The 25492-nt window shown below is 45.6% G+C and overlaps 3 protein-coding genes across 5 annotated transcripts in view; 2 read left to right on the plus strand and 1 right to left on the minus strand.

The window, feature by feature from the left end:
- NLK (nemo like kinase) overlaps window positions 1-14886 on the plus strand; it is a 62121-nt gene extending 47235 nt beyond the window's left edge. The window contains exons 6-11 of one of the 2 annotated variants that reach the window (XM_086762812.1): window positions 512-721; window positions 3912-4013; window positions 8615-8701; window positions 10430-10628; window positions 12404-12497; window positions 13045-14886. In XM_086762812.1, coding sequence (XP_086618938.1) covers window positions 512-721; window positions 3912-4013; window positions 8615-8701; window positions 10430-10628; window positions 12404-12497; window positions 13045-13099 — 747 coding nt within the window. In that variant the 3' untranslated portion in view covers window positions 13100-14886. Of the gene's footprint in view, window positions 1-511; window positions 722-3911; window positions 4014-8614; window positions 8702-9748; window positions 10008-10429; window positions 10629-12403; window positions 12498-13044 lie in introns of those variants that run through there. The other variant, XR_015260593.1, reaches the window with a different exon arrangement.
- Window positions 14887-17468: 2582 nt separating this feature from the next.
- TMEM97 (transmembrane protein 97) lies at window positions 17469-20647 on the plus strand. The gene is made up of 3 exons (XM_086763106.1): window positions 17469-17606; window positions 18961-19105; window positions 19625-20647. The coding sequence occupies exons 1-3, from the start codon at window positions 17484-17486 to the stop codon at window positions 19873-19875; spliced, it is 519 nt and encodes a 172-aa protein (XP_086619232.1). The 5' UTR covers window positions 17469-17483; the 3' UTR covers window positions 19876-20647.
- A 787-nt stretch (window positions 20648-21434) lies between these two features.
- IFT20 (intraflagellar transport 20) lies at window positions 21435-23631 on the minus strand. Of its 2 annotated transcripts, none has more exons than XM_086763103.1 (4): window positions 23326-23631; window positions 22799-23004; window positions 21998-22101; window positions 21435-21878 (listed from the first exon to the last, which is right to left on the minus strand). In XM_086763103.1, the coding sequence occupies exons 1-4, from the start codon at window positions 23450-23452 to the stop codon at window positions 21797-21799; spliced, it is 519 nt and encodes a 172-aa protein (XP_086619229.1). In that variant the 5' UTR covers window positions 23453-23631; the 3' UTR covers window positions 21435-21796. The 2 variants fall into 2 exon arrangements, with proteins under 2 accessions (XP_086619229.1, XP_086619230.1); XM_086763104.1 differs by having other exon boundaries at window positions 22919-23004; window positions 23326-23625.
- Between the last annotated feature and the right edge of the window lie 1861 nt (window positions 23632-25492).

Here is a 25492-nt window from a genome sequence, read left to right on the forward strand (position 1 = left end):
AAAAAAAAAAAAAAAAAGAAGTTTTGTTTACACTGATTTGCTAAGCATTCTAATTGTGAACGTTTTGGTCTGTTTTCTTAACCCTTCTGGTTCAAGACATTTTTTAAAATTCTCAAAGCCAAAGTGAGTAGAAGGCTGAATCTTTCTGTAATGTTTTGAGGCATATCATGAACAAATGAAATCTGATTTGGGATGAAGTATTCTGTACCCAGAAATTGTCAATATGTATCTTTCTAATGCAAAGTTTTAAAAAGCTTTTTGATTATAAATATTGTAATGCCAACTGAAAATGTACTGTGTTTTCAAATAAAATTGTAGAAAGTTTAAATGGATATGGAATAAAGTAGCATAATTTCTTTCTGTTCCCCTTTCCTTGTGCAGTTACAGCAGATTATCTGATTTATTTAAATGCTAGTTTGGAATTTCCTGCTTCCTTACCAGAAGGTTACCTATTTGAAATGCATTAAGTGTTTTGGTTATTTTAATTTTTTTATTTACCTTCTCAATTTAGATTTGTGATTTTGGATTGGCCAGGGTGGAAGAATTAGATGAATCTCGTCACATGACTCAGGAAGTTGTCACTCAGTATTACCGAGCTCCAGAAATCCTGATGGGCAGCCGTCACTACAGCAATGCTATTGACATCTGGTCTGTAGGCTGTATCTTTGCAGAATTACTTGGGCGAAGAATATTGTTTCAGGCACAGAGTCCCATACAGCAGGTATAATTAAATTTCCCTTTAAATTTTTTTCTACTGCGTAATTTCTACTGCGTTTTGAATCTCAAGCTTCCTTTTCTTTGCTTGGTTTACACACAGGCAAAAAACCAAGCTGCTTGGAAACACTGAAATGATAGCTTCCAGCAGTGCTAAAAGTAGTGGCTATTAATGTGAGCCTTTGAAATGTGTGTTTTTGTAATCTGCTGCAGTGCCAGCACCTACTGTAGCATTTTATTGAGATAGGGTAAAGGTGATAGAACTGGGGTCAAGCTTTTTGTATCAGCTAATATGAGAAAGTAGTAAGTTTTCTGTCAGCGTGTAACTGGAGATCAGTATAGGCACTTGAACTATTTAAACTGTCAATTACTACTATTGCTCAGACTGCTTCGTTTTAGCAACGGTCAAGTGTGTAAGAAGGTACTGAATATTTTTTTTAATGTTGTATAGCTGTGGCTAGGTATAAAAACATGAGATGCACCAGAATACTTCATCACCATTCCAGCTGTAAGCAAACTAATAGAGTATACGTGTATCTGTAATAAGCTCAAAGTGCTATTTTTACAGTAGATGGAAAATAATGTCTACAGCAAGATATTAGAGATGGAAGCATTTATACTTCTGTCTAAGAGAAGGAACAAGTTCTGCTGATGTAAAAATGTTTATCTTCAATGTTGCTAGTATTCATCTGTAGAAACTACATCACATTAAAAGTTGTGAGATTACGTGTATCGATTGACAAGAAGTAAAAACACATTCCAAACCTTTATTAAAGGTGACGTTCCAACTCTATACTTCTCTTGTTTGTTTATGTACACAGCATTTCACCAGTTTGAGAGACATTCACATTAGCATGCCGTTTTCAGCATCGTACGTTTAAAATGCTGTTGTGTTGTGTGTATATATATTTTCAATGCTGTGTCCCGTCTAGTGGTGCCTGTCATGTCACTGCAGCAGTGCCCAAGGCGGGACTTGCTGGTCATTCTAGACAGCACTGCCGCCCTGTATGATCACAAGAAGTGGGCCTCCTCCCAAAACACCCCTCCCTCTCCCCCTGCTGAAGGGGCTGCCGAGGAGAGCAGCAGCAGTGCCATCAGACCTACCAGTCAGATTGACAGCTCTTCTGTTGCACTCTCAAAAATATTCAAGATCTCCTGTTTTTCTAGTCTTTGATCTTTTGCCACACTGAAGCTAAACATGTGTGTGATTTTAATAGCCTTGGCTATCCTTCCGAAATTTAAAGTGCAAAGGCATTCATCAGGTAACTCTAGAATAGCGTTACAGGTGGGTTTTTTGAGTGGCATTCACTTTATTTGATTGAAAAGTTGTATAAAGTTATGTCAGAGTTCCTAGACCTTTTATAATCCCTGTGCAGTAGAATGGTTTAAGAAGTACCCACCGTGCATGTATTTCAGTTGGGCTCTGGGGAATTCAGTGCTGTTCGAAGGTGGATGTGTCTCTAGAGAGCCCTGGGCTGCTTGCTGTGATGTCTGTCCTTAGCTCTGGCCCGTGGTGTGGGCCCCGCGCTGCAAGGGCTTGTCCCACCGCCGCTGGAGTTAACCCGGCCCGCAAAAACTGATCTCACGATAGCCATCGCCGGGCTGAACTCTTCCTGGTAGGAAAAGCAGGGAAGAGATCACTTTAAAGCTGGCTGTACTGGAATTTTTAACTCAGATCTGTTAGATGAAGAAAGTGAATATATTATAAACCAGGCTGGAACTGGTGATTTTTGGTATTTTAAACTTTGGATAGTGTCATGTTGAAAATTATTAATTGCTTACTCAAGTTACAGTAGCTAACTTTTGGTAAGGATTTTGTGGGATTTCTTACAAAAGAAATGAGATGGTCCGTACTGAAACTTAGAGAGTCAGAAGTGCTTTCAAATACAGTATTTCCTAACACCTCCTATTTTTGCTTTTTACTGATACTGTTTAGGGTAGTTAGCATTTTTGTATTACACAGTCTGTCTATTTTTGTTTAAAAATGCATTTTTAAAGGTGCAATTACAAGTTATTTGTAGCTGCATGTTCAGAAACATTTTACCTCTTGTGCAGCGGTGGTGCGGGAGGGCTGATCCCTGGCTGTCTGTGTGAGCAGGTGCCTTCCTGCTCTTGCTGTGGACTAGTCTGCACGTTAGCCAGGTCCTCTAGCCTGACTTTGCTGATTGTTATTTATAAGAATAATCCGTAAAGATGACCGGTCGCATGTGTGAGACATTAAGCAGAATCCATTTGGAAGAAGCGATGTCAGGGAGAAAGGAGAGCCGGGAGGTGTGGCCGGCCTAGCCCAGCCGTTGCCTGTCAGCTGTTGCACGTACACGAAGCCGCGTTTGTGGCGCGCTGTGCAGCCAGCCCTCGACACGCCAGCACACGTGTACGTGGAGAGGAGAGGCTGGCTGTTTCCCACGTCGGTGTGCCAAAGGTGTGCTTGGTGCAGGGTACTGCTTTGTGTTGCTGACTCAGCAGTGTTTGCTCAGCAGTGAGTGCATCCCGGCAGGAGGGGATCCGTTGAGCGAGGTGGTCAGTGCTGCGGACCTGACACCTCGGTTCTCCACAATTCAGAGCAGAGATGTGCTTTGGATGGACACGGTCTGGTTGTGCGGCCCAGAGGCCCGCTGGCGGATGAAGTCCTTTAGATGTTTCATGAGATGCATCCCCCAGTTAGTCTTGCCTGAAAGGAGCCCAGCACCCAGCTCCAGGTGCTCAGTGTGGCCCAGAGCGCAGGGGTGGCAGCTCCCTTTTTCTCTAGTTTTGTTTCTGTTGATGGCAAAGTATTTTGTGTAAACTAGTAGTTGACCTGTTTTGGGGGGGTAATTTTGTGTGGTATATTGGTATCCAATGCTGACATTCAATTGAGAATATTTTAGAATGAGTTACACACCACTAATGGTACTTAACAGGTTTCTTAATGATGTAAAATTGACTTTTAAATTGCAATAAAATATTTTACTAAACTAAACAAACAAAGCTCCCAAACTTGAAAATCAGCTTCTGTTAGGGCTTTTTAAGTGAAATTAGAAAAGTTTGTGTTTGCTATCTGCTAAATGTATACGTTAATATTTGTAATTTACTATCCCTAGAATAGTGGGTTTGAACCCGTTCATAGTGTCAATGTCATTTATGTTAGCTTGCTGTCACAGTGAAATGTATTAGTATATGTCTGAGATCTCAAATACATGTATGTTCTATACCTACAGCTGGATTTGATCACAGACCTGTTGGGAACACCGTCGCTGGAAGCGATGAGGACGGCTTGTGAAGGCGCCAAGGCACATATACTCAGGGGTCCTCATAAACAGGTACAGCTGCAGACTGCTGCTTTATCCTTCAGGCAGCCCCCATAAGTGAGGATTTCCTCCGTGCGGGATGCTACCGCGGCATGATCGCAGTGTTTCATATCTTGATTTAATTCTCACGGCGTGTTTGTTCATGAACACTTTGCTTGGCTGTTGTGTCTCAGGGCTGTCTCTGCCTGTACACCAGCTTAAGTTTACCAGAGGTGGCTGTGGTGTTGCGGTAGCGTGGGTTAATGGCGCGGTTATTTAAACGGCTGGTGAGACAAGGTGGTTTTTCACTAGTGAAGTGCATTTCTGGCTTCTGTCTTGTATGTATTGTTTGACTTGATACAGGTGGAAGTCTCCTTTTTTGAAGCAATAGTGTTTTGATAGCTATTTTGAATGAAGGTGCTAAATTTAAGTGATGATATTGGCAAGAGACATAAACTAAAATTGATGGTATGGTTCAGAACACCTTGAAGGGACTCCTGTACTGACAGGACCAGGAGTGTTAGAAGTGGAACTCCCCCGTTATCCGGGTCCGTAAACAGCCCAGCAGCTCATCACCACAGGGCTCCCCCACGCTTCTGTGCAGCGACCGGAGCTGTTCATGTAAGGCTTAACAAGACGCTGAAGACTGAGACGCAACATTCAACATAACGGAAGTAAAAGTTAATTTAAAAAGAAAAAAAAGAGGAAGATAGGCAGGATGATGTCATTATGCTGACTGGACAATAAAAAGGGCAAATGGAATGTGCTGTTACTAGATCCAAAGAAATGCTTATACAGGAATCCATAGTGCAGTAACAAAGCAGTATGTCCATCCAATATGATCATTTTAATGATTGTTAGATAGTAAAAATTAACAAAATTAATAACCTTTATGTGTTAATACATCAGATCTTTCCAGTAGTTGAGTTTGCATCTTAGTTTTTGCATGTTGAAGTAGTTCCTCAAATATCTACTCACCACAATAGTAGTTACCATAGAAATGAGCACTGAAGATCTATTCTGCTGTATTATTAACTTGTGGGAGTTCTGCCTCCCTGGCACTTTGATTCACCACATCAAGTTGTCTCTATTCTGGTTTGTGACAGGTTTTTTTCTTTCAACATTTATAATAGGAGGATTTCCTTAAGACTTTCTCTACCAGCTTTAAAGCAAATCAAGTCAGTTTTTTTTTGCTATCACGTGCTAGAAGAGTTGTAACTTTTAAGCACTTCCAAGATTTGAGATGTTTAAAAAAAATAAGGACATTTTATAGTGATTAAAGCTGGGTGAAATACATCCACTATACTTTGTATATGAAAATATGTATAACAATAAACAAAAACATCCAGATACTTGGTAGAATGCATTGGTTTAAATGCTGATAGTTTGATAGTGGCTTGGCATTTCCAAAGTGCAGTAGTTGTGCTCTTGGTAGTAGTAAGCAAGAACTCTGGAATTTATTTGTTAGGCTTGTTCAGTTTGTTAAACCAGGATGTTTTATCAAGAACTGAACTGGGCGTGAGAACGTCTTCTGTTTTTTCTGATCCCAGTGCTCAGGCTGTTCTTGTACACGCCGCTGAAGCTGTGTGTCTCCGGCCCACTGAATGATGGGAATGGGAAAGAACAAGGGAGGTGAAATGGTACAGAATGTTTCTAGTACAGATTTAATGTCCTGTAGCCACTAAGTCATAGGAAAAAAGCTATTAGCAGTTAGTTCTGTGCCCGCTGAGGAAAACAACGTTCATTTTTCACGGAGAGCCGCAGGAGCTGAGCACTCTGGAGCTGGTGTGCTCAATGCAGCTTGGCAGGAGGGGGTTACAGTGCACCTAGCTGGCTGCTTTAGTGACATTTCTCTGTTTTCAGCTTCAGGTTTGAATGCCAGTTCATGGCTTTTCATCTTTTAAAATGGAGATTGTGCCGGTTATAAACAGCTAAATGTTACCAGCTTCATAATTAGATTAATAGGGAGAGAAAACCAAGTCAGAAACTGGTGATTACTTTGTCGCACAAACTATTTTTAATGCATGTAGGTGAGCAGAGTAGGAGTTAAGGGGTGAAGCATATTGCTGCTTTATGTGAAAATAGATTAATGCGTGAAGTTGCTGGTTTAAAAACCCCACTCCACTGTGTCTTGACATAATGAAAATTTACATACAACATAGAACTTCTCTGTCAGTTTTGCATTTAAAAAATTTACTTTAAACTACATTTAAGTGAATTGATAAAGTTGCTGAACCAGCAGCCCTAGGAAGGGTGTCTCCTCCCACGTTCCCAGTGAACTGTAAGGAGCGGTTGGGGCTTCACTGGCGGTCGTGTGCCGACCCACTTCTAGAAGTAAGGTGTTGTGGAGTTCATCCCCTCCCATTCTCTGTTACGGGAGAGAGAGATCCAGTGAGATACACGTGACTTGCTAAAAGGCTGGCTCCATGATAACCCAGTCTTAGTGATTCAGTTTTTACCAGTTTCTTCTGCCCGTGCTAGTACTTTCGTCAGGACTGTTTCTGCTCTGTAGCAGTGGACTTGATTGCAGTTTGCCGAAAAAATGCTGTCCCCAAAAGCAGATGCTCCTGGAATGGCAGGCACGCTGCTGACAAGGGGCGTAAGTGTAGCAAAAAAAGGTGCATCCTTCATTTGTATTGGATGCAGTGGCTTCCGTAAGTAAGGAATGTAATCAGATTCTTCTGGATGAAACCTACTTAATCAGTAAGTGCTTTTTGTGTAGATGGTACTTACGAATTACAAAAATCTCATGAAGTTACCAAATATTATAGCTTTGTATTCTATAGGCTGCACTTAGAAAGGAAGGCTGGGAAGCGCTTGGTGCTGTGTTTGGTAGTTCAGGGTTAACTTAGAATGCTGTCACTGTGGAGGTGCAATTTTCAGATATACTGGCAAGTTTACAGCAACTAAATGTATTCATTTGCTTTGCTGAACAGGTAGGAGCAACAGATGCCTGCCAAATGTTAGCATTGCGCAGCAGCTAAAAGTCAGTGTGGAGCTAGTGCGGTCCTGGAAGTCCTGTGGATCCATGCAAAGGCAGTGGAAGGTCCAAGTTGGCCAGGGAATATTGTCCTATAAATGCGCTAGCTAGCTGTCAACTGATTTGCTACGTTTTACGCAGAATGTTTTTGCGATTTCTGTCAGGCAGCTAGTATATTCTTCCCACATCTCAGCAGTGATTAATGACACGCACACGGGAAGCACTCTGTGAGTCCTTCCTGCCCTGATGGCTCTCCCCACACCTGCATTCGCTAGCTGATGTGAGCGCTGTTTGAATTTTCATGGGAAGAATACAAAGGGGGGTGTGTGTGGCTGCACGTGTATGTGATGGTTTGTTTCCTTTAAAAAAAAAAAGAAAGAAATTTTAGAATTATTGGACCTGGATGTAACACACTCCGTAGTAAGAGTTTTCTTTGCAGCAGTGGCTGTCCTAATATCTGTGGGGCTTTTTTTCCTTTGATTGAAGGTTTCGGTTTCTTTTTTCAATGTTTGTGGTTTTGCTTTCTTCTAAGTGTGAAAATTGAGACTTCCTTACCCCCGTCTTATTCTTTTTTTTTTTTTTTTTTTCCTTTCACTTTAGAGGAGTAGCTGTCCACTGGCTTTGCAACACTTTGTTTCCTTTGAAGACTAACCGTTGTAGCTAAATAGGAACAGGAATAATGTCAGTTCAGCAGAAAAATATTTCACTTGTTTTTGGAAACTAATATTGTTGTGGCTTAAAAAAAAAATCACTGAAGCTTGTTCCAGAGGGTCTAGGATATAGCTAATGCTTTACAATGAGCGGCACATAACATTAACATCATTGTTGATTATACTTCTTTTTTCTATTTTGGGCAACTTTGTGCAGTGCTCCTTCCCATATGTTAGGAGTGCGGGGTCGGGATTTGTCTGTACCTTTTGCCACCTTAGCGCTAACGCTGAATTTCAGAGTCACAGGAGACTTCCAGGCTAGAGAGGGCGTGTGGTTAACGGTTGTGTGAGCGCGAGCAAATCGAGGAAACACGGGAGGAAACAGATCTGCAGAGCTGGTTTGTGGGGCGAACCAGAGCAGGAGCTGCGCTGCTGCCGCCAGCTTCGGGGTCATGCACGCTTTTTTTAGCCACGTGGTTCGTGCCCTGAGAATGCCCCTCTCCCCCTCCTGGGTCCCTCAGGCCTTGGTAGGAGGCCTTTTTATCTCTGGGTAAAACCCTGGGTGCCTGAGGGTCGTCTGAGCTGTGCTAGATGTCACTGTCAGTGAGATATGGATCGCCCGGGTAAGGAAAAGCTAAATAATCCATAATCTGGCAGTGCTTGAGATCAGAAAAATGAAATACTGGAAATGATGTGGTTAATCAACCCCCTCAGCAGCTACAGCTTAAAGTGGTGTCTGTATAGAAAAAAAGATAAATAGAATATAGGTTTGTCCAGGGATTACATCTGAACTAAGGAAAAAAAAATCAATTAGATCTCTGCTACGGCTGCTGAGTTCTGTAATGGTGATTGTAGGCTTGTTGGAAAGCGGGGGGTAGCGCGTGTCCTTTTTCACGAGGAGCCTGTCCTTGGTCACTATAAAGTAACGGGTGCTGTAGCAGCGTGTTCTTGTGATGGATCTGACAGGACAACTCTGTCTTTCCTTCCTCCCGTTCCCCCTGCAGCCATCCCTCCCTGTCCTGTATACGCTTTCCAGTCAAGCTACACATGAAGCAGTTCATCTCCTTTGCAGAATGTTGGTCTTTGATCCAGTAAGTATGATCTAAAATTATTTCTAATACTTTTTGTTTTAACAGGTTTTGTCAGCTGCTACTTAAATGAGTATTTTAAGTAAAGGACTGCTCTAACTGATTTTTTCTACATTGCGTTTCAGACTTTTGGGTCTGTAACAGGCATAAAAGTGTCATCTTATAATTGGTCAATTAATTTCCCCCTGGAACGGGGGTTTTGCATTTAAAATCTAGTGATCTTTTGAAGAGAAAGACGAGGGTGTTCATGAATCATGCTATCTTTTCCTGGCTAGGTGTAGGTAGCAGAACATCAGATACTTGGATGCAGTTCTAATTAGAGACGCGGGGGTGTTCTTGGTCTTACAACACACAAAAAATTCCTTCTGCATCCACACAGTCACAGAACAAGATCTTTTCTCCGCTAAGCATCTGTTTTTCTAATAAAAATTTGCTGCTGTGGATTTTGGATTTCATCTCCTAGGCTTACTGCACAAAGTTGTCACTGGAAAATGGGGTACCTAAAGTGATGATCTTGGTTACTTCATCTTCACAGAAACCCCCTAACGCTCAAGTGAAAAATAGGCAGAGTGACTGAACTGCAAAGGATGGAGCTGTAATTGAGAAAGTATTCAGAAGGCAGTACCTTTTGATTTTATTTTTTAATCTTTAAGATCACCTTACTGAATAAAAACATAGAAATGTTAAATCATAACTTCCACGTAAACAAACTTAATGTTTTTCTTTTCTAACTCTCTCAACACTCACAACACTATTATTCCCAAATCACATTTCAATAAATGTGGGTTTGTTTTTTTTTAGAATCAGGACAATCCTTTAGAACAGGTGATTTTAATTTAATCTAAAAAAATATCCTGGGAATTGGGACAGTTGAGTTGTACTTCAAGCTTTGCCACTGCTTTTGCTCTGAAACTTTGAGCAAGTGACTTCCGTTGTGTGTGTTTGTGGTTTGGTTTTGGTTTCTTTTTTTTTTTAGTTCACCTATAACAAGGGGTTTCATTACACCCCGAATTTGTAGTAGCACTTCTGTCTGCAATTCTTTCGAAGCAGATATTTTCCTTTTTTGATGGGATGGTGTTGGACACCTAGAGGCTGAGAACTCTGCTTGAATTATGCATAAAAAAAGTCTCGGAAATGTGGAAGTAGACTTTATCATTTAAACCATTGCTCTGGCCACCTTCTTCCCTGCACTTCTTCACCACTTGTTTTCTGAAACTTGATGTGTACAGTATTTCTCAGAACTCCAGATGCCATATCCCGAATTATCCTGTTACCAGTGATGCTTCAATTTCTGTTTGACGTTAAATGCGTACGTAAGGACACATGCAAATGTTTTGCAGAGCATGGCCCTACACAATGTCCTATTTGCTAACGTCAAATTCTTTGGGCTTATTTTGATTTATTGTAGGATTTGTAATTTTAAGGTTATCTGGAGAAAGTAATTATTGAAAACTGTGTTCTAGAAAGGGTATTAGCAGCTTTGTCGGTCGTCAGCGGTGGTGGGAAGGTCAGTGCCAGCTGAGCAGCGCTGCCTGTTTCTGAGCAGAAGCTTCCCTCTAGCGGCAGCGCAGGCGGATGGAAACCGCCTGACCCGGGCCAAGCCTTGTTGACTAGGCCTTGATAAAACAGTTTAGAATTCATTGATAAGTAAGTATTCTTTATACTGTTTTGGTACCTCTGAAAATATTCTAACTGGTTTTTTTATTATTTTCTTTAAATGCAATATTGCAGTCCAAAAGGATATCTGCTAAGGATGCCTTAGCTCACCCGTATCTGGATGAAGGGCGGTTGCGATACCACACTTGTATGTGTAAATGTTGTTTTTCCACATCGACTGGAAGAGTTTATACTAGTGATTTTGAACCCATCACTAATCCCAAATTCGATGACACTTTTGAGAAGAACCTCAGTTCTGTTCGGCAGGTGAAAGGTGAGTGTAGTTAACATCTGCATGTACCTCCCTGCTCCCTCCCTCAGCGGTGCGTCGTTAGGATGGGCAATCTGGATGCGTGTGCTAACCCGGGTGGGTTTTTCTTTTAGGTATTTTTCCATAGTAGGTACTGGAAATAATTTCTTTTCACTAAAAGGACAGAATTGCTTGTAAATGTGCTGACATCATATAGTATCGTGTGGTAGCTGACATGCAGAAGTGTGGTGGTGTCAGACCTGCGCAGCGCTCTGCTCTGGTGTCCGCGCTCCCCGTGCTGCTCTGTTCCTGAAGGATTGCCCCAGAGAGGGAAGGGAAATCACCGTCGCTGCCTTCGGGGATGCGAGGTGTTGGTGGCTGTCCTGCGGGAAGGGTCGGCAGCATCGAGGCACCGAAGCTGCGCGGTCTCCTAGTTCCCCTGCTTCGTTTCCTCTAACCTGTCACAGCCTGCTCAGGCTGAACGTCCGCGCCCAGTGCCCACGCAGAGCCGCTGTCACAGGCGCTGCTGCTGGTGCCGCGCTGTGCTTCTGGCCGTGGTGGAGGCAATGTGCTCGGGGTCGCAACACGCTGGCACGGGGAAAGTCAGCCCTGATCCCTGGGAGAGAAAGCTGCTGCTGCAGATGGTCCCTGACGCCAGCAGTTGCTTTGTGGCACTGAAGATTTGAAGGCTGATTCCATCACACCAAACAAGCCGTAAAATAGATTTTGTTTCTTTTCAAATCAGATCCCATCAGGAAAGCAGTCCTTGCACGAGAGCAGTACAGTATGAAAAACGGTAGCAGGGATTTAGGTTCTACTTGGTGGCTGCTCAGATAACTCGCGAGGAAGAGAGGGAGAAGCAGTGTGTTACCTCAGCCGTTCCTAACAAACAGTTTAGTCATTTGGACAAAACACCGCAGGATATTGCCATGAGAACATGACTTATTTCAGATATATCCTGAACTTAAAATTCTGAAATTCACATTTATAGTTCCTACAAGTTCGCGTAATGTTTTCTTTTTATCCTGTTATTCTTTCCACTTCTTTCCTCTCCTTGCCATTGCTTTTCAGCGCTGTGCATAGATCCACTCACTTCTCTGAAAGCTGCTGTTCTAAAAGCTGCCTTTAGCGTTTGCTGGCAGTAACGCAGATCCCGGCCCGGTGCCTCTAACGGGCGTGTGGAACTCTGTTCTGGCTGCGCCGCTTGCAGGGGAGCAGCCCGCTGCCCGGCCCTCCGGGCTGTTTTTTGGGGGGGTGTGTACACAGGTGTGTGTAAGAAGATGTTTTGTCTGGCAGTTCCTCTTTCCTTAGGAAAATGTACTTTTTTGTTTTCATCATCTCAATGATGAGATTGATTGAAGCAATTCTGTGCTTGGTAGTAACTGGATCCGTTAACCTGGTAGTAACTTGGTAACTGGATCCGTTAATCAAACTGGGCTGAGTAGTAGAACTGCGTTCTTGATATTTGCAAATCAAGCTCAGGTTGAGAATTCTTTGTTTCTCAAAAAGTTGTACCCTAAAATTGAGATGTACTCTATACCTGGTCACCATCAGCTCAGTATTACAGTGGTGATTAGGGTTTTATTTTATATACGTTTCTTTCAGTGTGCACTTAAGTGTTCCGTGTGAGTTTATGCTGAGCTGTGGCGTCAGGTGAGGTCTAGGGAAGCTGGAGTTCTTTTATCCCTCCTAAAATGTGCTTTCAGTAAAGGAAGCTGTGTTTTCCTCCAGCCTCCGTTGCATTTCACTGAAGCAAAAAGTGTTAATAGTGCGGTGTTTTTTATTTTTCTCCTATACAGAAATAATCCATCAGTTCATTTTGGAACAGCAGAAAGGAAACAGAGTGCCTCTCTGCATCAACCCTCAGTCTGCTGCTTTTAAGAGCTTTATTAGGTAACTGTATGTAATCACGTCTGATTCTAATTCACATCTCTTAGTTGTACAGAATCACCCAGCCCAAGTGTTCTTATGTTTTCAGTTTCTGAGAGCAGGAAGGGCGCATAGATAACTTCTGCAAAAAAATACCCCAAGGACACGTATGGTTACCTTTTTAATAAACTTCTGTCAGTTCTTTTAGAGTTTATGTAAAGCGTGCAGAAGTTTCAAGTAATATTTTTGCCTGAAGGTACAGAAGTCAGAGTAAAAACTGGAATTGAAAGATCAACAAGTTGAGTTCTGATTGTAGGATAGCACCGTAGAGACGTTAAAATTAATGGCTGATGGATGAAGAATCGTTAAGAAAATAAGTGGATAAAGTATAGCAAAACATTTGTTGTCAGTGCTGTTCACTGTTGGCCCTGGGGTGTTTTGGGGTGTTTGGTTTGGGTTTGGTGGGGTTTTTTGTTTTCTTTGAAATGTTTGCTTACCGGTCAAGCATTAACGTTGTGGTCCGTGAGCTATTGCAAAGGAACGCTGATTGTCTGTGTCGCCTGCGTTCTAGTTCCACGGTCGCTCAACCGTCTGAGATGCCGCCATCTCCTCTGGTTTGGGAGTAGAGTGGAAGATAATGTACTACTGAAGATGTAATGTAGCTTTCCACTGGAGCCTGGGATTTGCAATTCTGGAGGTTAATCATGCTTGTACTGTAATTTTACTAATGAAGTTTTAAATTAACAACCACTACTTGTACAATATGAATAATATTTAGAAATGTACTAGACTTTTAATCTTGTAAAGTGGTTGTGCTTTTAGAAGAAAATATTTTACCCAGAGTTGCACGTGTTTTATGAATTCTAGTGCAGCTGTGATGGCTCAGCGCAGAACAAACAGAATTGAACCAAATTTGGGGAGGTTTTTTTCTCTTTTCTTTCTTTTTTTTTTTTTTAAATTGAAAGGAGATTGTACAAAAAGATAGACATACATTTTGATATTGAGCCATTCCTGAAGATTTTGGGTTTTGTAAAACTAAGGAATACAGAAAACTTGACTGCGACCAATCATGAAGTCACGTCGGGCGACGGTGACCGCAGCGAGTGGGCGCGTCGCCTGACGGTCCGATCCTATAAATAGCTTCTCACTAGAGCTGTGATGGTGATGTGTGCTGTTCTCAGATCCAATGTTGTGAGTAGAGAGAATGAGTTTGTGACTAGGAGAGACTAAACTTCTGTTTCCTTACCCAGTATAAATATATATATATATTTAATCTATTTTTATTAGAAGGTTTTCTGCTCTTTCTTACATAAAACCCCCCAGCATGCATCTTCTATGTGTGTAAATAATTCCATTTATGGGCTAATTTCAGAGATCCCTGACATCATTGCTGTATAGAGAGAAACTAGCTTGCACATTTTAGGTCTGTGAAATTTTGTGAGAACTTTTTCCTGCACTGGACAGTTGAGAGGAAAAAAAAAAAAAAGAAAAGGAAAAAAAAAAGCACATAGGGAATTATGTTAATTGTGTTCGTGTCTTTAGGCGAAGCTGTGGAAGTCTTGAAATGTCACAGTAGTAAATAACTTTTATTACTTTTTGGCTAATTCTTTTTCTGTTGGAACACTGAATTCTGTGCATATGTATATATGAACACAAATTGAAGGCCTCTACCTCCTGGAGTATACAACTTGGTTTGTTTACCTCCACATGATTTTTTTTTTTTTTTTTTTTTTTTAAGTTCAGTGTGGAGACTTGAAACTTGAATGTCCCTTCCAACTTTTATATTTAAAACAAGACTAGAAAATTGAAGACTGTTTTTCACCTGTACAAAGAAATACTAAAGGGTGGTCTTAAAATTTGAGCATTGGTCTGGAGAAAAACCATGGTGTTTGTTATGGACAATTAACTGTTAAAGTTATTGTAAGTTATCTGTATTTAGCAGAGTATTTTCAACAAGCGTGATCTGAGCTGAAATTGGAGACTATTAGTAAGTTATGTTCGGAAGTTTTAACTTCAATGAAGTAATTATTTGCTGTGAAAGAGACAAACATTGAATAACTGAACAAAGATGGTGCAATATCTTTGTTTTTTATGAGGCTCCTGAGAATAAAACCAACTGAAGCATTTCAATTCACTCGAATGAGAACGTGTGTAGCTAAAAGAGCCCGAGAAGACACTGGTATGAAAGGTAAAATCTCAGAGGTTGCTCAGTTATGTGGCACACTTGCTGGTCACTTTGTAAAATGTAGATTTGAAGTACAGTGGTGAAAACATTAAATGTGACATTTGAAAAAGAAGTGGTGTTATCTTTGTTTCCTGTCTGATCTCCCACCTTTATTTAAGAATAAGTTGATACAATCTTAATTAAATGCTGTCTAAAAAAATACAAGTAAAAAGAGTTTGTAACGTCTTGCTTTGGGCGTGGCTTTGATTTCTACACTCACGTGCACGCACACACACGCGTATATGAATTCTTAAACAAAATATTCATTCACTCTTTAAGCTTGATCCTGGCTAAAGGCAAAACCTGCTGATTAAATCAAAACAAGCAATTGACTTGCACTTTATTGGGAGGTTGAAAGACATCCAGTCAAGGATGAATTTTATTTAATTTGCAAAGTTCGTGTCATTTTTTCAGCACAAATGCCGTCACTGATTCCTGCAGTACTAGCGCAAAGAACCTGACGTGCAGTGGTGTTGCAGAATGTGACTGGAAATGTTCCTGGTTTATGGGTGTGACCTTTTTAAGGATCAAACAAATTGAACTGTATAGTTCAAGCCCGTGGACCTCACAGGAAATAAACTGATACGCCTTCTTAGCATGTGCTCTCTTCCCAGGGCTGGCACAGATATTGTTTGTGACTCATGTCGGTGCCTCTTCTTCAGGCTCTCCATACTGTTACGAGCTAAGTTTTAACATGTTCTCGAAGTGGTGCTGTCATTATTGCTTCGTGGGTGTCCGTTGCTGCAGTGATTCCATTAATCCACTGCCATTTTCAGTCTGCTCCTTTGATTCTCCTCCAGCGTGAGCCTGCGGTACCCGTGGGCAGTTCAGGACACAGCTGGCAGTGGCCACTTTGTGCATCAGTGTATTTTTGGAGCTGATTGCTGGGGGTCCATGCGTTAATCTCGTTCATAAACGTAAAAAGAATAAAAAGTCTTTTGGATGTTTATCTTTCAGTGTGTCTTCATATGAATGTGGGCAAGGCACTGTGCAGAGTGAGTCATTAAAACCGGCACAAATGTAGAACTAAAATGGTGTGTGCGAATCGATAAAAGCCAACGATGGCGATGTCTGTAGCCTCAGCCACGTTTGGCGTTTGATGTACGTCAGTGACAATGAAAGCGAGAGCTCTGGAGCTGTCTTTGGCAAGGATGGTTCTGTTTCTAAAGCGAATGGTCTAAACGTGGGGTCGGCAAGAGAGCGTCTCTCTCTCCCAATGAGGTTAAAATCTGGCCTGCACTTTTCGGAGCCGCATTTTAATCACTTTTACGCTTTGTTGGTATCAACGTCAAATGAATTACAGGTTGTAAGTTCTAAGCTCTCTAAGTAGAGCTTCTGCATCTCCTGTTGCTATTGTGCCTTGCGAAGGGCGCAGAGGTAGTGAGTGCAGAGAATAACTTCAAAGTTATTCGCAAATTATCAGAGGAACATCCAGATTTAGGCGGCCTGATCTGTGTGTGCGTACATCTCGAAGGTGGTGCAAAGGAGCTGCACAGGACCCGCTGTGGAAAAGTAAGCTGCCAAAATCCATTTCCTGATGTGTGGTGAAATATCACTGACTGATTCAAATCAATTAATTGAGGAAAGTTGCAAAGTGCTTTTCTCCTTCAGCCAGTTTATTAGCGGCGTATTTGGGACTTTACTAATTGACCTGCTGGGGGTGTATGAACACTCACCTGCTTGAACTGGTGGTTTTAATATTTACTGGGTAGCAATTTTTCTAATCATCTTTTTTACCCTTTCTTTGTTTTAGTAACAGAGTATCTTGAGATCCTTGAACTGTTTGTAACTTTTAAAAATCCTTCTGTCAGGTGTAACTTGATAGAAAATTCTGTTCACTGTACTTCTGTAATCCTGCTCAGGTATGGTTACTTTAAAACTGTTTGTGACGTCGGTAAAGGGGCGAAACTGGAATCCAAGCAGATCATTGACGCGGAATCTGCGCGGACACCTCGGACAACTTCTGCGCTCAATAAAGATGGGATCAGACCCACGGAGCGGCCTGTTCTGGTGTGATCGCTCGCTGGCCGTCGGAGCTCGGTACTCGAGCCGAGGCGGGAGAGCAGGAACGGGGGTTTCCCCAGCTTGCTCCCAGGCGCACAATTACGAGGAAAAGAGATCTTCCACCCTGGCAGCTTTGCGGCGTGTAGAAGACCGCCCAGCCTGCCGGAGGGGTAACTGGCGGCTCCTCCTTCTCCCAGCTGCCGGGAGAGCGACACCGCGGGAAGTGGCGGGGCGGGGGCGGCCGCGGGCTGGGCTGCGCGGAACCTCGGGCCCACAGCGTGGAGGAGGGGACGCGGGGCTGCCCTGAGGGGGGCTCGGCGTCCCGGCCGCGCCCGGTCCTCCCCCCTCCACCGCCTCAGGGGCTTCCGCAGCTGCGCCGGGGCGGGGCCTGGGGCGGGGGAGAGAGGGGCGAGCCCAGCGGCGGGGGGCGGGGCCTCGGGCGGTGGGCGATCCCTACGGCGGGGGCATGGGGCCACGGGCGGGGCCCGGGGCGGTGGGCGGGGCCTCGGGCGGTGGGCGTTCTCCGGGGCGGGGCCTGGGGCGGTGGGCGATACCTATGGCGGGGGCCTGGGGCGATGGCCGGTCCCCGGGGTGATGGGCGGGGCCTGGGGCGGTGGGCGATCCCTATGGCGGGGGCCTGGGGAGATGGCCGGTCCCCGGGGTGATGGGCGGGGCCTGGGGCGGTGGGCGATCCCTATGGCGGGAGCCTGGGGCGATGGGCGGGGCCTGGGGCGGTCCCCGGGGCGGTGGGCGGGGCCCGGGGCGGCGGGAGCGGCGCGGCCATGGCGGCGGCGGGCCCGCGCTGGCGGGAGCGGCTCTTCGCCCTGTACTTCCTCTCGCACGTTCCCGTCACGCTGCTGATCGACCTCCAGCCGCTGCTGCCCGCCGGGCTCTGCCCGCGGAGCGTGAGTCGGGGCGGGGGGGCCGGGGCCCGTGCGGTGCGCGGGCGTTGAGGGGGCGCGGCTGCGCGCGGCGGCTCCCGCGTGATGAACGGGTCCCGGGGCGTTTCGTGCAAAAGCCAGAGGCGGACGGGGGGGGCACAAAATGGAGTAAACCCGCGGAAGTGAAATAGTATGTAGAGAGAACTCCGTCCTCGCCGCCCGCGCGATGACTCACGGGTTCAGCCGGGTCCGCCGCTCGCTGGAGACGCGCCGGCCCGGGGGCGCGCGGGGGGAGCCCCGGCGGGTCGCCGGCGCGGAGGCCGCTCCCCGGCGCGGGGCGCTCTGCGTTTTGCGGGGAGGGACGCAAACGGGCACCGCCGCCGCCGCCTGCGCGGGAAGGCGCCCGCTGCCCTGGCCGGCCCGCGCCCCGCGCGGCCCCGCCGCGGGTTTCGCTCGTACTCCTGCCGAAAACGTAGAAGGGAATTGTTACTGCTGCAGAAGGAGGCATTCCAGCTGCCAAACTTATTAGTAAAAATCTCTGGTTTGCTGGGGTTTGAATAAACGTACAGAAGACAATAAACATAATAAAGTCAATTAAAATAATGGCTGGATAGAAGATAATTCAGCTCTCATCACCGGGACGAGATCAGCCATGGCTTCCTAGCCGAGCTTTACAATTAGTGAGTTTGATTTTTGCCATTAGAACTCCCGTAGAATTACTCCATTGTACAAACCATTTTTAATTAATAGTTAACTAGCAAATATCAATACCTACCTCTCCGTTCAAAGTCCACCGTGCTGGAATTTACGTTTCTGTCATGGAAGCCAATTGCAACGTGCTGAGCCAAAATTCTGACGTGGAGCTGTGGCAGCAGCCTGCGGCCCGAGGATGCGCTGAGCGAGGCCCCGCTGCCCGGGCTCCCACCGCCTGCTCGGACGCGGCAGGCGCCCAAGGGTATTGGCAAGGCTGAGCCCACATCAGCTGGCAGCAGGAGGGTCAGAAAGAGGAAAACACAAGAGTTCTTCAATATCTGCTAGTGTCCAAGTGCAGATCTTCTGTTGTTTGGCTTTTTTTCTGGTAAGAAATGACATTTCAGAAATAGTTTTTGGAAAGCAACTCCTCTTAATGCTGTAGTAATCCTAAAATTGCTAGTAGTGCAGGTGTAACACACACTGAGTGGAAAGGGTTCATCACTGTAAAGACTTCAGTCGCACTCCGTTAAAACTGACTGCAGTATGAAGCCATGCATACCAAGCCAGCATCCTTGATGTTCTCGCTGCAATGATGGCTCCCTCTGAGCGCCAGGTGAGGGTCAGGGTTTTTCCGGTTGTGTTCACGTTCAGCATATTCATCTCTTGTTCTGTTCTTTTCCTTAAGCTGTCAGAGTTGCTGCAGTGGTATGCAGCCACCTTTAGGGACCCCATGATGCTCCAGCCCCCAGAGTGGTTTAAGGCGTTTATTTACTGCGAAGCCTTCTTTCAGCTGCCTTTCTTCCCCGTTGGAGCATACGCCTTCTTAAAAGGTTGGTATGAAACAAACGTGAGCATGTCTCCTGTGCAGCATTTCTGCGTAACGCTCGCTTTCTGTACGGCAGAGAAAGTCTACTTATCAATCCTAAGCTGTTGTAGGGACGTACCAGGTAGAGTGCTCTGCGGTTTATCTGAGAAGGCAGCACAGAGTAAGGCCTGGCAGAGTCAAACCTGTGATGGCAGCCCCTTCTCCCTGCAGCCGTTGCTGTGTAACCAGCACCGAGGTTTGACATCTGGCACGCTTCCAGGGTAGACCAAGTTCTGGGTCAAGCCTGTGTACTCACTTTGTAACCGAAGAACTTTCACAATCACACTATTGTTCTAAATTGCTGTAAGCATAGATAATTTTCCTGGGTTGCTACCAGTACCTTTTCTTCTTTTCTACCTGTGTAATGTGACGTATGGCTCATCCTGTCAGAGATACAGCAGTTCATGTTCTGTTACTTTAAAAGCCACTGAATGCCGCTTGTTTCAAAATACTGAAATATTGTTTTCTTTTTGCTTCTGTGAAGGTGGCTGCAAATGGATAAGGACTCCTGCAATTATCTACTCCACCCACGTAGCTACAACATTGCTTCCTATCCTGGCACATATCCTGTTCCATGACTTCTCCAGCTCGGAGCATTTGGGACCTCAGACACAACACGAGCGCCTCGTTCTGCTGTCTATATACGTGCCGTACTTGCTGATACCACTTCTGATTCTTTTTACCATGCTCTACAACCCCCATTATAACCACGTGGAGAAAAGGAAAAGGAAGTAGCCCGCTGTCATCCGTAAGCACGACGCTTGTACTGGGTCTGATTGAGGCTCCGCGCTGGCGTGGGCCTCCGGGACAAACACCTGTCTCGTGTCGCTGGCTGCAGCAGCCGTCCCCAGAGCACCCGCCTGTTGCGAGGAACATTTGGGTGGGTTTGAGTTTACAGCTGTCCTTCAGTCAGAGCGAGCTCTGGCACACGCCCGTATTAGCAGTTACCTGTGGTTTCTGGGTTTCACACCAGGTGAAGGGGCCTCGCTTCTCTCCTGCCGTCAGTTTTGTGCGGTACATCTGTAATAGGAAAATGAACTTTTAACCGTCTGATGTGTAGCTGTGTGATGAGGGGTGGAAACCGCAGCTGGTACTTTTCTTTCAAGTTTCCTTTTTCCAAGATAACTGTTAGAAAATCACTGAAGTAAGAAATTTGTCTTCCAGGAGCATATTCTGGAAAATCCATAACTGATTATATAGAAATCTGCAAAGCTATGCTGATTAGAAGCATTTCAAATCATAATTCTTATCTTCCTCACCCCTTTCTTTAATATTTCACCTTCCTTTGCTCTGCTTCAACTTTGATTAATTGTAAATATTTGATCAGTGAGAAAAGTGCCAAAATCTGGATTTCTGAATGCTTAAAGGGGACTTTGTCTGACAATGAGGCATACTTCCTACAGGATTCTGAAGTACTTCAGGAGCTGTAAATAAGGATTTGTGAATCTCTCTCTTTCATTAAATCACTTCTAGTGTGGAAATAAATAACTAAATGCATTAAACTGCACTTAATCTTCTTAAGAGAATGACTAAAAGGAACTTTAAATGACCACGAGCTCGTAGATAGCTCACACAGTGAATATATGCCTAAGTTACAGTAAGTAAAACCTCCTACTGATGGAAATGGGTTTTTTGTTGGGGTTTGATTTCTCAATCTGATCTGCAAGAATCAAACTTGGAGATTTGATTAAAATTACAGACCATCCAGAAGGCTTTTCAGTCACTGCCTCTCTACTTCAGGACTTCACTGGTATAAAATTTAAACCTTCCACAGGCTCTGAAAAGGCCAACATTTCCATCTTTGGTTGCCTAAAGACAGACTTGAAAAGCATCTATTTGCACTTCAAGATGAGGCTTGATTTTTAGATCACAGGCATTCCGCTTTTAAATGTCGCATTGGTATTTACAGTCCATATATACTCCTGGTGTCACTGCGCTTGGAATGGTTTGTTGCACCAGTTTGCAGTTCTGTCACTAACGATGCCCACGAAAGAATTCTACTCCGGTATTACTACCTGCATGGACATACCTCGGGCACAGGTTACAGTTCTTAATTCGGCCGTATTTTTTTTGCTTTTTTTTGTATGTCTGTAATTGATCTGTTCTGTTAATCATAACTTTCTGGGGTTTTTTCCTAACTCTATAGAAAAAATAATCTGGTCCATATAAAGTTACTGCTGCTTGTGTGCTGTGTCCTTATAGACATGAAAGATAGTACGTACAGGAAAAGCAGTATGACTAGCCAGGGAGTCGTACACTCTTAAGCTCAAAAATAACATAGCAGAAGCGACTAATTCTGGTATATCCAGAAAGTCTGAAAAGAATAATTTATTTTCTGATTTCTTTGAAAGAGCTGTACACTTCAAAAAGTGAGAGACATAACATAGCAACAGTAGCATTAATTCAACTACAATTTGAATTAGAACTACTGCCTGTACAAAACTTTTATAAAATCAAAGGACAGAACAGTCTTTACCTCTGTGAGAAAGCCCTCCTTATTGCCACTTATGGGGTAATTCACACTGAATTAAAAGACACTCCATTTGTACAAACCATCTCTTCATTCATACACAGTGAAAAATTGCATATTTTTGAAATTCTCAAGATTCTGGAACGCTCAGGTTTCCAAGATGCTTTGTTTCTGTCTTGAAGTCTTCTATTTCTGAAAAATGAATTGGTCAATGAATTCGTTCTGGTCTGCTTCAATTTTACACAGAGTCTCGTACTCTATTCGGTATCTGAAAGACAAAACCACATGGTTACCAGCTGCACCCAGCCGCGTTAGATGGTTTAGTGCAGCGCTGACTGGTCTGTGGTGAAGGAAGTCAGGCTACACTACGCTGCAGAGCAGGCTTACCTTTCCAGCTGTATCTTCTTCTCAGATATTAAAGCCTGAAGTTGCTGCTCCTGAGCTTCTCTTTGCTTTGCTATAGACTTCAGCAAATTTCGTGCACCAATGGCCTGTCAAGACAGGACGGTATTGGGATTTTTATCTCTTTTAAGCCCTTTCGCTACTAGCAGGTTGATTTTGAAGTGTTTCATTCACGCTAACAATAAAGGAGGGTGACGTGAATACTGAACGCTTGGTGGAACAGGCACAGTCCCTGCAGAGGTTGGGCAGAGGAAGGCATTAAGACTTCATTCAAACTCAAGATGCTTGTAAAAGCCCAAAACAAAAGGCACTGACTCCTCTGGAAATACAAACTGGTCACTGGTGACTGGTCCTACAGACGGACAAGCTCTAGTACAGTTTTTTCACCAGGACAAATGAGGGAAAAAAAGCAATTGCCTACAGTTGTGCTGAACATTAATTTATATTTTCACAGTAACACATAAAAAACGCACACCATTTAGTGTCACATAGAAATACATGAACAAATTTTCAAAGGTAGTTACAGAGCTATTCATTGATTTGGTCTTTAGAAAGCCCTTCTCACAGAGCCTCTCCTGCCCCAAGGACAAAGCTCTGGTAGTAGGAGGAATGATTAAAAAATAAATGTTCTACTTATGTGCAAATATATAGACAAGCAGAAACAGTGGGACTGTTAAACGCCAGAGCAACATGACACTCTGAGCGTGCCTGTAAAAGTCTTCTAGACGTTAACATCAATTAAAAATCCCCACGCTTTCATACTGCAGGCAGACAGATGTCACCTACCACGGAGAGAGGGACACAAAAAGATTGCTTATGCAGTTGAAGGAGGAAGGGAGGGATCGGGTTTTTCACGCACAGTAGGGAGCAGAGTACATGACAAGCCAGGGATTCACCGCACTGTACCTTCATCTTCTCACTTTCAGCCGCTTTTGCCAGTTGATCAACCAGTTCAATTAAGCTACCCACTATTTTCTGAAATTCTACTATTTCTGCAAAGAAAAGAAAAGGTAAAGTAATATTTGAAACACCTCTGAAGACGACTATTGTTCCTACTACCTGCTACCATTTTCAGATGCGGCTTTATTTTTAGAGTTTACTGTAAAGAGGGACGTTTGAAGGCTCTCCCTGCTATCAGAGGGGCAAGGAAGTGGAAGCCCGTAAGGGCCCCTGAGGGCCGCCGCAGCCCCCCGACCCCAGCCCAGCCCGCGCCCCGTCAGGGCAGGGCGCTGCCCGGGCCCGCACCGCGCCCGCTCCCGCCCAGGCGGCTGCGGGGAGGCCCCGGCCCCGGCCCCGGCCCCGGCGGGACTCACTGCCCAGGAAGTCCCTGCACTCCTCGCGGAGCTGCGCCGTCTGCTCCGCCACCCCGGGCTCCAGGACCCGCAGTTTGTTCAGCTCGTCGAAGTGCAGGCCCGCCGCGCCCAGCGCCGCCTGCGCCATCCCCCCGCGGGCGCTGAGGGGAGCGGAGCGCCTCTCCCGCCGCCCCCGGGCCCGCTCCGGGGACCCGCGGCCTCCGAGGACCCCGGCCCCTCACAACCCCCGGCCCTGCGCCGCGGCTGCCACGGCGACAGCCCGCGCCTGACCGCGGGGCGCGCTGGGAGCGGCGGCGGCGGGAAGTGGTTCCGGGTTGCCGGTCGCCAGCGGGGCGCGGAGGAAGTGAGCTCAGCCGGGGGCCGCGGCGGCGGGGCTGCGGGGCGGCCGCGGGCGGGTGAGCGCTGCTCCCGGGCCGCCTCTCGCGGGGGTCGGGGCGGGACGGGGCGGTTGGCCCGGCGGGGAGCGAGCGGTGGCGGCGGGCGGGGTCAGTCTCTCGTCGCTTTTCCAGGTGCCGGACCGGGTCCGGGGAGGACGCGCGCTGCCGGCCTCGGCGGGAGGGGAGCCGGCGTTCGGAGCCCGGCCCCGGGGCAGGCGGAGCCCCCGCCCCGCCGCCCCCCGGTGTGTAAGGCCTGGGTGCGTGCCGCGCCCCCTCCGCCCGCGGGCTTAGCGGGGCCGGGGTCCCGCCGCCGCGGCTGGGCCGGGGGTGGGGCGAGGAGCCCGGGGGAGCGGGCGGTGTAAACCGGCGAGGGGCTGGAGGGGCTTGGCCGCGAGCCGGTGCGGTTTGCAAGCGATCCCGCGCAGGAAGGTGGGGGTGCGGGTTTTCGCCCCCTCCAGCCGTGAGGAATTTTCCTGTTTATGGACGTTCTCAGCAGGAACCGCTTCCTGAGGTGGCGTCCGGGCTGTTCGGTCATCCTTCCGCACTCCCCCTGCCTCCCCCACAAGGCAGGAGGGAAGGGACGTAGAAAATTTTCGCCTGTCTTCATGGGACAACTAAAGGTTACGTTGCTGTTTGCAGCAGCAGCCTCCTGGCTGATCGGTTAACGAAGAAGTGTAGGGGGTTCTGCTCCCGCTGAGCTTCGTTCTGCTTGGTCAGAGAAGTAACGGCTGGGGGGTCGAACTGACTACAGAGCGATTCTGCTGAACGTGTTCAGACAGACCACTCCTGACGTTGGAGAGCTCTGTTTGCGTCTGGATTTCTCCCGTTACAGAGCCAGTCTGGCTGTTTAAAAACATGCTTTCCTTCTAAAGAGGGGATTGCGGAGGGTTCAAAGCAAGGCAGGACATCGATGACAAAGGTACAGACCTGAGGCGTGTTTGCATTGTTACCAAGGGTCCTAACTGAGACAAGGTGTAGTTGCCTCTGGGCTTGACTTATTTGTCAGTAACGGATTGTAGGCACCTGTGACTAGTTAGGAGGAACCGTGTTGCTTGCAATGGCTGGACAATTTTGATTGATTTTTCTAGAACCCTTCGCTGCTTTGTTTGAGTAATTCACTTCTTACAAAACAGCACACCCATAGTACACAATTTTTGGTTGCTGCTGCTTGCTTACAAGTTGGGAATTACTTTTTGGCCAATTCCGTTTGTAGCGTGCAGTTGCCTTTGACTTACGTTGGCTCGTGGACCACTTGACTCAAACGATGTAGCCAGCAAAAACTTTGTCTTGCCCAGATGTAGGCTGAAGCTTGCTGTTGTGTTTTACGGTGATGAGTTGAAAGTGAAGAATGAATGGCAGCTAGTGGGAGTTCCGGTTAAAGCATTTATAGACAAACCAAGCTTTTTTGGCACTAAAATTCCTAGAATGGGTTTGTGTCTTGATAATCTGCACCGTATTTGTACTGTTTGTTATTTCATAGACATCATTTGTCATGTTTGCTTGATTGGAATGATTGAGTTGGGAATCACAGAGTAACGTTACATTTCAGGAGTTGTTCTAGGGTCAGTAGTTATTCAAATCTCTGGCAGGTTTGAGATACCATCTGTAGCTGCCAAGTAGTTTGCTGTACAAATGGATGGTTGTGGGTTTTGTCTCTGTTGAAAGCTGAGGTGGGGTGAGAAGGAAGAGGGATGTAGGAAGAATAGCAGTATAATTAGCAGGTTGTTATATTTATTTATAAAAGGTTACGCATGTGCCATAGGCACAGAACAGAGGAGGGAGGAGATATT

Source organism: Chlamydotis macqueenii, chromosome 19, assembly GCF_036417535.1.
Source record: "Chlamydotis macqueenii isolate bChlMac1 chromosome 19, bChlMac1.mat, whole genome shotgun sequence".
Classification (NCBI taxonomy): domain Eukaryota; kingdom Metazoa; phylum Chordata; class Aves; order Otidiformes; family Otididae; genus Chlamydotis; species Chlamydotis macqueenii.

Bases quoted from the DNA above. Each gene is read 5' to 3' on its own strand.
- IFT20 (XM_086763103.1), bottom strand. From the start codon at position 23,452: ATGGCGCAGGCGGCGCTGGGCGCGGCGGGCCTGCACTTCGACGAGCTG. The intron at 23,005-23,325 runs GTGAGTCCCGCC...TTTTCTTTGCAG, and splicing joins GTGCAGGGACTTCCTGGGCA to AAATAGTAGAATTTCAGAAA. The intron at 22,102-22,798 runs GTAGGTGACATC...CTGTCTTGACAG, and splicing joins TTTGTGTCCCTCTCTCCGTG to GCCATTGGTGCACGAAATTT.
- TMEM97 (XM_086763106.1), top strand. From the start codon at position 17,484: ATGGCGGCGGCGGGCCCGCGCTGGCGGGAGCGGCTCTTCGCCCTGTAC. The intron at 17,607-18,960 runs GTGAGTCGGGGC...CTTTTCCTTAAG, and splicing joins CCGGGCTCTGCCCGCGGAGC to CTGTCAGAGTTGCTGCAGTG. The intron at 19,106-19,624 runs GTTGGTATGAAA...GCTTCTGTGAAG, and splicing joins AGCATACGCCTTCTTAAAAG to GTGGCTGCAAATGGATAAGG.